This window comes from Acanthisitta chloris, unplaced genomic scaffold (genome assembly GCF_000695815.1).
Source record: "Acanthisitta chloris isolate BGI_N310 unplaced genomic scaffold, ASM69581v1 scaffold11744, whole genome shotgun sequence".
NCBI classification, from domain to species: Eukaryota; Metazoa; Chordata; class Aves; order Passeriformes; family Acanthisittidae; genus Acanthisitta; species Acanthisitta chloris.
In genome coordinates, this window is record NW_008671048.1 from 47224 (window position 1) to 58070 (window position 10847).

General features: G+C 50.7%; 1 protein-coding gene across 1 annotated transcript in view; it reads left to right on the top strand.

The window, feature by feature from the left end:
- LOC103801535 (AT-rich interactive domain-containing protein 1A-like) overlaps positions 1-9082 on the top strand; it is a 34661-nt gene extending 25579 nt beyond the window's left edge. Inside the window, 9 exon segments of the mRNA XM_009073952.1 lie at positions 2045-2177; positions 2523-2695; positions 2855-3005; positions 3142-3273; positions 3372-3468; positions 5184-5534; positions 5537-6062; positions 6353-6483; positions 7066-9082. Of these exon segments, the coding sequence (XP_009072200.1) occupies positions 2045-2177; positions 2523-2695; positions 2855-3005; positions 3142-3273; positions 3372-3468; positions 5184-5534; positions 5537-6062; positions 6353-6483; positions 7066-8790 (3419 nt within the window). The 3' untranslated portion in view covers positions 8791-9082.
- The last annotated feature ends 1765 nt before the right edge of the window (positions 9083-10847 follow it).

Here is a 10847-nt window from a genome sequence, read left to right on the forward strand (position 1 = left end):
ACAGATTGCTCTCTCAACTCCAGCTCCAGGCTGAAGAGCCTTAGGGCAGCATTGAGTCACAGTGGGCACTGCTGGTCCAGGGATCAGTGTCTTCCAGACTCACACAGAGTCCTGTCTCCAAGGAATCACCTATATGGAGAGTAACTTCCCTGTTTGGACACTGAGTGGACAATAGCAGGATATTTTGAAGCCACATCACTTACCTGAAAGGCTCTGTCATCCCACACAGACATGGTTTGCTCTTCTTGCAGGTTTTACAACCTGTTGCCATTGACTTTCACATCATTTCAGGCTGTTTGGCCAAATTAATTCCTGCAGAACTTTGGGAATGACAAGGATTATTGGAACAGGTTGCCCAGGGATGTGGTGGCTGCCCCGACCCTGGTGGTGTTCAAGGCCAGGCTGGATGAGGTTTTGTGCAACCTGATGCAGTGGGGAGGTGTCCCTGCCCAGGGCAGGGGTTGGGACTGGATGCTCTGTGAGTTCCATTCCAACCCTTAAATTCTATGATTGCACTGCACCTTTCTCCATGAACCACTTTTGACCTGGCAGGACAATCATCACAGAAGAATTCCTGATCTTCTGTGATGGAGCTTTTCCCATACAGTATCCCTCAAAACCCAACGTGTCCACAGCACGATCCTGCCTGGGATGGACTGGGAATTGGAGATGACAGAATCATAGAATTTAAGGGTTGGAATGGCCCTTAGAGATGATCCATTCCCAACCCTCCCAAAAGCCTCTCCGGGTTCCTGTCGCAGGCGCAGTGTGTCCCTGGGGAGGTGCCATCAGTCCGCGCTGGGTTTCAATTCCCAGAGCGTGGACCTGGCCCAGCTCCAAGCGTGTGTAAATTCGTGAGTGGGAGGGACAGCAGGGGGTGGGGACAAACACCAAATGGCAGCGACGCAGGGAATGTCTCGGGGCCTCTTGCTGCCGCTGCCAGCAGCACACACCGAGCCCGGAGTGAATTCCTGGGGGAAGCGAGTGGAGCTGAGCCACCACCGAGCAACGAAGGAGGAGCCATGAATGAAACTCCCTGCTGAGCTCCTGCTGCCCTTCCTTCTCCAGAGACCTCCCCGGGCTGGGAGGGAGTCGCAGAGGACAGGACAGGGTGCCAGGAAGGTGGGGTGTAAACAAACATGCCCTGGACGTGACCTCGGAGGATTTTAATGAATAGCTGAAATGACTCATCAACCAGCAGGGCTGAAGCTGAGGGATATCGGGTGCTGGGGACGGGAACTAATGGAAACAGTAATTAAGAGTTCAGCTCTCGCCAGCTGCGAAGAGAGTCTGAACCTGAGCTGACACTGTCACAGCGATCCAGGGACAGCTCGGGCACAGCTGGATCACACGGCGAGGCCTGGGATTGTTGGTGAAGGCTCACTGGAGCGTGGAGCAGCCTGGATGGAGGAGGCAGGGAACTTGCTGGGAACTGGCTGGACGGGTTTTGTCATTCAGTGAAAGATCCGGCATCTCCGGCATTCCCTGTTCCAGGAATCCTTGGGAGTGGTGCTTGAATTAACCTGCCTTGGATTAAGCCCTCTGGAAGGGCAGAGCAGACAGAGGAGCCTTGTTCAGAGTTCCTTGGTGGCTTCAGCTGATGTCCTGGAGGTTTCATCAGGAGGAAGATTGTGAGGTTTCCAGGAGAGAGCTCAAACCCACGACCTTCCTGGGTGGGAAGGGTGTGAAAGTGATGTGGCAGTGGTTCCTCAGCAGTTCTCTGCCACGTGCTGCACTCCAGAGCATCAACCTTTGAAGCTTGGGCAGCACCACACAGTGCCATGGTGGTGGCATGGTGTGTGAAAGGGAGAGTGGTTAGGAATGAAGTCAAGATAAACAGGAACGTGTCCTTTCAGCATTAGGTTACTGTAGATGGCTCTTCTGGGAAGTCTAGCCTAGTGTGTCCTTGAAATGTGGAGCTTCTTGTACTTTTTTGGCCATATTTCATTTGTCTTGCTTGAAGGACTCTCTGGTCTTGAGGATGAGGTTCTGGGTTGCATCCATAGGGTGCAAAGCTGCTCACACCACGTTTCTCCTCTTGCAGCGGGTTCAGGCTCAATGCAGGGTCCTCAGACACCTCAGTCCACCAGCAGCTCCATGGCAGAAGGAGGAGACTTGAAGCCACCAACTCCAGCATCAACGCCACACAGTCAGATGCCTCCTTTGCCAGGCATCAGGTATGGAACTGCTGCTCCCTCTCCACGGCTGGGTGTGAGCTGTGAATGTGAGGTCACCTCTGGGTCGTTACTGCAGATGTTTGGGGACTTGAGTACCTGTTTTGGTGGGACTCCATGGCTTTGCTCCTTCATAGTAGCTCACAGCAACTTTGTGTGTGAATATTCATTCATTTTGAGATTGGGTCTGAGGACAGAAGGGCAGTTCCTCATGACTCTGAAGGAGCATGACTGGTCTTTCTAAGGAATAGCAACACCTGGGAGGGAGCATATGAGAGAAAGTATCCTGAGGAGCATCGTGGACCTCTCTAATCCCATGTTGATGGGTTGTTTTTTTTTTTAAATCAGGAGTAACTCCGTGGGCCTTCAGGATGCCTTTGCAGATGGTAGTGATCCTACGTTCCAGAAACGGAACTCCATGACTCCAAATCCAGGGTACCAGCCCAGCATGAATACCTCTGACATGATGGGTCGCATGTCTTACGAGCCAAATAAAGATCCTTACAGCAGTATGAGGAAAGGTGAGGAAATCCTTTGCTCCTTGAGGTTTAATCCCTGTATCTGGCAGTACACTGGAACATGCTGTAGGAAACCTCCTGCTTGTCCTTCTTCCCTGGAAGATGGGATGTACTTTGCTAAGGCAGAGGTGGATATATTGCTTGGTTCTTCTGATATTCCAGCTCCAGGAAGCGATCCCTTCATGTCCTCAGGGCAGGGCCCCAACAGTGGTATGGGTGACCCTTACAATCGTGCTGCAGGTCCAGGGATGGGTAACATGGCCATGGGACAGCGGCAGCACTACTCCTATGGAGGTCCTTACGACAGAGTGAGGTGAGTACTGGAACCCAGAGAGATCCTGACCTGCTTGACCCATGGGGATGATCTCTTTCTCTTCACTGCTATGACTTGGGTGATCATTGGTGGAGCAAGAGGGGATTAAGTGGCCATGTGGGGTCTTTCCATGCAGGACAGAGCCTGGCATGGGACCTGAGGGCAACTTGGGGACCGGAACTCCACAGCCAAACATCATGCCTTCCACCCCGGAGTCGGGGATGTATTCTCCCAGCCGCTACCCACAGCAGCAGCAGCAGCAGCAAAGGTCTGTGTGGGGTGTTGCTCTTGCCAGTTAGATAGCTCTGAAGCTGTGACAGTTGAAGCATCTGATCAGAAAAGTAATGCGTCTGTTTTCTTTTCCAGACATGATTCCTATGGCAATCAATTCTCCACTCAAGGCACATCCTCGGGCAGCCCCTTCCCTAGCCAGCAAACTACCATGTATCAGCAGCAACAGCAGGTAGGTTAGCCCAGAGCTGCTCAACTGAGAGACACAAGAGTGTCTGAGAGATTTGTGAAAACTCTCTGGGCTGTGTGTTTGCTTTATGTATGTGTAGAATTAAATACTTTGTCACAGAATCCCGGCCTGGTTTGGGTTGGAAGGGATCTTAAAGCTCATCTCATTCCCCCCCCTGCCCCAGCAGGGATTCCTTCCACTAGACCAGGTTGCTCCAAGTCCCATCCAGCCTGGTCTTACACAGGAGGCTTTTATTCCCATTTCCAAACAATTTAAATGTTTTATTAGCATTCCCAGTGTTGTGTTAGCAAAACAGTGTTATGGGAACAGAGGTGGTGTGGTTTGCACACTCTGGACAGGCAGCAGGAGATTAGGAAGCTCTGTGAGACTTCTCTGCCCTTCTGGAACTTTCTGAATCCTGTCATGTTTCTGTAACACTTTTGGTCCAAGAGATGAGATTGTTTGGAGTAACTCCTGGATTGTTCTGGGGAGCTGTTTCAGGTGGGTTGTTCTGCCCAACCCAGAGGATTTTTTTGTGTTTCCCTTTCTGACCCTGCAGCCAGAGGCTTCAGACTCTGTTGCCCTGCTGCCTCCTCCTTGCTGTTCCCAAAACCATCCAGGTTTGTTTCAGGACAGTTTGAATGAACATATATCTCTTCCCATAATCCTTACATATGACTTGCTCTTTGTATCCATGCCAGGACCCATAATGTTTTCCTGATAATTTTGAGTCCTCTGGTTTAGGAGAGTATAGAGAGGGCTCTCAGTGAGCTGTGCTAAGAATAATTCCAACTGCTCTGCAGTTTGGCTCTGCAACCAGAGCCACAGGGCTCAGAGCCAAGAGTTCGAGTTACTCTGGAGCTTGTCATCTTTGAAGCCCTAGAGCTCCATCTGAAGCCAGTCATGACCGTGGAGTGTCTCAATAGCCTCTACAGCACAGACCTTGGAGGCAAGAGAGATCCTGGATTTTCATTTTGTCTTGGCAATTGACTGTTCTCTCCATTTGCACTCGTAAGAATTAGAGGGGAGAATCCTTCTTGCTCTTTTCCATGTGTTTTGAAATCCACAGGAAAGGAAGAAGCAGGAAGTACAACAGTTTTTTGTTTGATGCTTCAGCAGAAAACCTTGGAAATAGAAATAGGGTCTGATAAAATTCCTGGACGTGGAAGGAAGCAAGTACTGGTGCCCAGTTTGGTTTGTGGTGAACATACTGTAGTGCTGAGTCTTTTCTGCAGGAAAGTCCTTTCTGTGGGGAGATTCCTGCCCTCGAGGCATCCTTGTAGAATCCACAAGGAAACTACCCAGACAGCCACAAGGAATTGCTCTTGGCTTGTGAAATGGAATGACTGATCCAACTTCATGTTGGATATGGCCAACAAGGAGACAAGGCCTCTTCCAGGTCATGCAGTGGGGGAATCTCTGGGATCCCTCTGGCTCTGAGGACTCTGCCCACTGAGGTTTGGGTTGTTTTGTTTCACAGAACCATTAGGGTTGGAAAAGACCTCCAAGATCATCAAGTCCTAACGTCACCATGTCAGCTAGACCATGGCACTAAGTGCCGCATCCAGTCGTTTCTTGAACACCTCCAGGGATGGTGGTGTTCAAGAAACCTCCCTGATCAACCTGTACAATGCTCGACTAGCCTTTCAGTACAAAAATTCTTGGTGAATTTCCAAGCAGGTGATCTCCTATTGTCAATGCCTTTCTCTTCCCTGCAGAACTACAAGCGACCGATGGACGGCAGCTACGGCCTGCCCGCCAAGCGGCACGAAGGGGAGATGTACAACGTCCCGTACAGCGCTGGGCAGGGCCAGACACAGCAGCAGCTGCCTCCAGCACAGCCCCAGCAGCCCAGCCAGCAGCAGCCTGCACAGCCATCACCCCAGCAGGACCTGTACAACCAGTATGGGAGCACATACCCCTCTGCTGACCGCCGAGCCGCCGCCGGGCCGCAGAACCAGTTCCCATTCCAATTCGGCAGAGACAGGGTCTCGGCTCCCCCGGGTTCCAATGCTCAGCAGAACATGCCTCCTCAGATGATGGGTGGTCCCATCCAGTCTGCTCCAGAGGGTCCACAGCCAGGAAAGGAGCCATGTGGCAGGGCCGCAACGAGATGGGCTACAGCTACCCGAACCGGCAGAGCGCGGGCTCTGCGCCGCAGGGCCCCGCGTATCACGGAGTGACTCGGACGGATGAAATCCTGCATTCGGACCAGAGGGTCAACCACGAGGGACCATGGCCTTCCCACGGCAACCGGCAACCTCCCTACGGCCCCTCTGCCCCCGTGCCCCCAATGACTAGGCCTCCCCAGTCTAACTACCAGACCCCCCCTAGCATGCAGAATCACATTCCTCAGGTATCCAGCCCAGCACCTCTGCCCAGACCTCTGGAGAATCGCACTTCTCCTAGTAAATCTCCATTCCTGCACTCGGGGATGAAGATGCAGAAGGCAGGACCTCCCGTCCCTGCCTCACACATAACACCAGCAGCTGTACAGCCTCCCATGATCCGACGGGACATCACCTTCCCGCCGGGCTCAGTAGAGGCCACACAACCTGTGTTGAAGCAGAGGAGAAGGCTGACAGCAAAAGATATCGGTAAGAGGGAGCTCCTGCTTTTCTGCTGGAGTCATGGTGCTGCCATGACCCCTTGGTACAGTCTTGTCAAGCAGAAAGGTTCTGCTGGCTTTGAAAAAACTGCATTTTTGCAGGTTGGTTGCGTTTTCAGCCTTCTTTTTGGCATTGCCTGTGGACAGATTGTTGGTACACACAGTGTGTACATCATCCTAACCACACTCTGCTCTTCACGGACCCAAAAAGCAGTATCAAGTATCTCCTTTTTGTTTTGAAACTCCAGGAGCTGGAAGTATCATGTGTTTATGTTACAGGAACTCCTGAAGCCTGGAGAGTGATGATGTCTCTGAAGTCTGGGCTGCTGGCTGAGAGTACGTGGGCCTTAGATACCATAAACATCCTGCTCTATGATGACAACAGCATAATGACCTTCAACCTCAGCCAGGTGGGTGCAGATGCTCTCGGGGGCAGCTCTTTGAAGTGCTAATTGTGTAGGGGGTTCTGTCAGTGAGAGAGCAACAAGCAGCTTGTGCCCTTGCAGACTCCCCATGTCCCTGTACCTGTGGAGTGTGCCAGGTGGGAAGAGGGTAATGGGGTCTGGGCAGCTGTGAGGTGGTCACTCACTGGCCCACGTAATTTATGAGTGTGTTGGTGTGAAAGCTTGTGTTTGCTCCTCTGTGCTGTAACAAACTCCTCAGCAGTGCTGTATAAGGTCTTTGTGCTCAGCACTGGCCTTCCCCTCCCTGTGAGCTAAGCAGGGGGGAGATAGAGCCACGTGTGTGCGTGTCCCCGGGTTTTGTGTGTGGAGGGGCAGCTTGGCTGCTGTCAGTCAGTACCTGGTTGTGGCTTTGTCCCTTCTCTCAGAGGGCAGAAAACTCTGCTTTGCACAGTTTATTCCCAGCATGAAAAGAATCACTGATTACCAGTACTGCTTAAACTCTCAGCCCTCTATGCCCTATTCCTGTTAGCCTGAGTTGTTTTCTGACCACTGTTCCTTCCTCCCCTCCCATTTCTCTCCCCCTTGTAGCTGCCAGGGTTGCTGGAACTCTTGGTGGAGTATTTCCGGCGCTGCCTGATCGAGATCTTTGGAATCCTGAAGGAATACGAGGTAGGAGACCCAGGGCAAAGAACACTATTAGATCCTGAAAGGTTCTGCAAATCTTCAGCTTCTTCCCCTGAAGACGGGGAGGAGGATGATGAGCCACGGAGCCTGAACTGTGAGGAGGAAGAAGAGGACGAGGAAGAGGAGGAGGCCGCGTTTTCGAGCAAGGACAAAGTACCTCTAGAGAGCAGCGAGGAGAAACTAGTTAGTAAATTTGACAAGCTTCCAGTGAAGGTGGTGCAGAAGAACGACCCCTTTGTGGTAGATTACTCAGACAAGCTGGGGCGGGTGCAGGAGTTCGACAGTGGATTGCTGCACTGGCGGATCGGCGGCGGCGACACCACCGAGCACATCCAGACCCACTTCGAGAGCAAGACGGAGCTGCCCTTGCCTCATAAACGAGCTTCCTGCTCCTCTGCCCTGAGGAAACGCTCAGCAGCTGAGAGCAACCTGAGCACCAGGGAAGGAGAGGCTCCTCCATCCGACAGCTCCTCGGAGAAGAGGATAACTGCCACCATGGATGACATGCTGTCGGCACGTCCAGGCTCCCTGGCAGGAGAGGAGGAAGAGGTCAAACCTTTGGAAACGGCGAAGGAAAGCGGCAAGTTTCCCTTTGTCATTAGTCCAGCTCAGAGCCACAGAAATATCAAAATCCTGGAGGATGAGCCTCACAGTAAGGATGAGACGCCGCTGTGCACCCTCCTGGACTGGCAGGACTCTCTGGCCAAGCGCTGCATCTGCGTCTCCAACATCATCAGGAGTTTATCGTTCGTGCCGGGCAATGACTTTGAGATGTCCAAACACCCCGGGCTGCTGCTGATTCTAGGGAAACTGATTCTCTTACACCACAAGCATCCAGAACGCAAACAGGCACCCCTGACCTACGAGAAAGAGGAGGAGCAGGACCAAGGGGTGAGCTGCAACAAGGTGGAGTGGTGGTGGGACTGTTTGGAGATGCTGCGTGAAAATACGCTGGTCACGTTGGCCAACATTTCTGGGCAGCTGGACCTCTCCCCTTACCCGGAAAGCATCTGTTTGCCTATCCTGGATGGACTCCTCCATTGGGCAGTGTGTCCATCAGCAGAGGCCCAGGATCCCTTTCCGACACTGGGACCCAACGCGGTCCTCTCCCCTCAGAGACTGGTTTTGGAAACACTCAGCAAACTCAGCATCCAGGACAACAACGTGGATTTGATCCTCGCGACTCCTCCCTTCAGCCGCTTGGAGAAGCTGTACAGCACCATGGTGAGGTTCCTCAGTGACAGAAAGAACCCGGTGTGCCGGGAGATGGCCGTGGTACTACTGGCCAACTTGGCACAGGGGGACAGCCTGGCAGCGAGAGCCATCGCTGTGCAGAAGGGCAGCATTGGCAACTTGCTGGGCTTCCTGGAGGACAGCCTGGCAGCCACGCAGTTCCAGCAGAGCCAGGCTGGGCTGATGCACATGCAGAACCCTCCCTTCGAGTCGACGAGCGTGGACATGATGCGCAGAGCCGCTCGGGCCCTGCTGGCCCTGGCCAAGGTGGACGAGAACCACTCGGAGTTCACGTTATACGAGTCGCGGCTGTTGGACATCTCCGTGTCGCCTTTGATGAACTCTTTGGTTTCACAAGTTATTTGTGATGTACTGTTTTTAATTGGCCAGTCATGACAGCTGTGGGATCCGAGCCCCTGTGTGCGTGTGCGTGAGTGGAGAACTTAGAAACTGACTGTTGCCCTTTATTTATGCAAAACCACCTCAGAATCCACTGTCTGCCCTGCGCTGTCCTGCTTCTCCCTCGGGGAAAAGACATCCCCAGCCCCTCTCCCCTTTCCCCTCCCCTTCAAATTTGTCCTGAATCCCTTATTAAAGGAGACAAAGTTCTGTCTACATAGAAGACTTTTTTTATTTTAACCAAAGTTACTGTCGTTTACAGTGAGTTTGGGGAAAAACGACTTGCCGTGTTATCCCATTGACAGGCACCACTTTCATAACTGTTTTTAAATGGTAAACTCTGAAGGACACAAACAAAAAAAAAACAGAAAAAAAAACAAAAAAAAAGAGGAAAAAAGTGACTGCTGAACTCTGTGTGGTTTATCGTTGTACATTCACAATCTTGCAGGAACCAAGAAGTTACCAGTTGTGAACAGACCTTGTCCAAGGGAGGCCTGTGCAGTAGCGTGTAGAACTCCATGTACTGTACACCTTAAACTGTAAACATACTGTAATAATGTCTCACCTGGATTCAAAAAAAAAAAAAAAAAGAGAAAAAAAGCTGGATCAGCAGCAAGCTGTAGTTTTTAAAAATGTTTTTAGTTAATGTTGAGGAGAAGAAAAAAAAAAAAAAGGCTTTTCCCCCAAAGTATCATGTGTGAACCTACAACACCCTGACCTCTTTCTCTCTTCCTCCTTGATTGTATGAATAACCCTGAGATCACCTCTTAGAACTGGTTTTAACCTTTAGCTGCAGCCCGAGCGCTGCCACGTGTGTATATATATATGACGTTGTACATTGCACATACCCTGAGACTCCTGCAGTTTTGTCCCCCTCTCCCCTCCCCTTTATAGTATGACGAGTTAACGAGTTGATGACCTGCAAAAGCGAGACACAATTATTTAATCTCTTGCCAGACATCCCTCCCTGGAGGATGCTGTACAGGTCTCTGTGTATAAAGTCATTGCTGTCTCAGCAGCCAATCAACTTATAGTTTATTTTTTTCCTGTTTTTGTTTTCTTTCTAATCGAGGTGTGAAAAAGTTCTAGGTTCAGTTGAAGTTCCTGATGAAGAAACACAATTGAGATTTTTCAGTGATGAATTCTGCATATTTGTATTTCAGACGATGTAGCTAAAAAAACTTGATGTAAATTCCTCCCTTTTTTCCTTTTTTGGCTTAATGAATATCATTTATTCAGTATGAAATCTTTATACTATATGTTCCACGTGTTAAGAATAAATGTACATTAAATCTTGGTAAGATGTTTGTAAGGGTTTTTTTTATTGGCAGAGCAGGGAGGGAAGTTCAGGGCTGGCAGGTCAACTCCTCCTCCCCACACAGAGACCTCAGAGGTCCTGCAAGATTCAGCAGTGTCAGGTGATGATAAACTCCTGCCTTGCTCTGGAGGTTTGATGCTGTGTGGGATTTGCTTTCTCTCTTGGGCTTGTTGCAGTGATGGAATTTTTCCTTCAGAGCTTGAGGTTTGCAGTGTGAGGCAAAGCCATGGCAGAGAGAGAGAGAGAAAGCTTCCAGGGTGAGAAGGGCCTTGCTGGGAGGGGAGGCAGTTCCCTCTCAGCTCTGTAAAATGGAAAATTTTCGTTCCCAGTGCATTTTTCACATTTTCTTGGATGCATGGTGTGGGCTCTGACTTCCTTTGGAGGCTGGGGTTTTCCAGAGGACAGAGCTCCGAGGCTCTTCAAACAGCCAAAGTTCAGGCTCTTGGGATGAGGATCTGCACGTTTCCATGGGTCTGGAAGTGGATATTTTATTTAGCCTGAAGCCTTATCCTCAGCTGATAACCAGAAGCAGAATAGCTGGAACTGCCCTGAGCTTGTTAAAGGAGAAGCTTTTCTAAAGGCTTCAGTTTTGTTCAAAAAATCACCTTGTTTTATCTTCTTAGTCCTTCCCTAGGAAGCTCTTAGTTCCCAGAGCCTTCATTCCTTAAACTTCAGGTTCCTGGGAGTAATTGTGCCAAAAATCAAACAGACTCTTTCCTGAAGAGTCTGTTAGAAT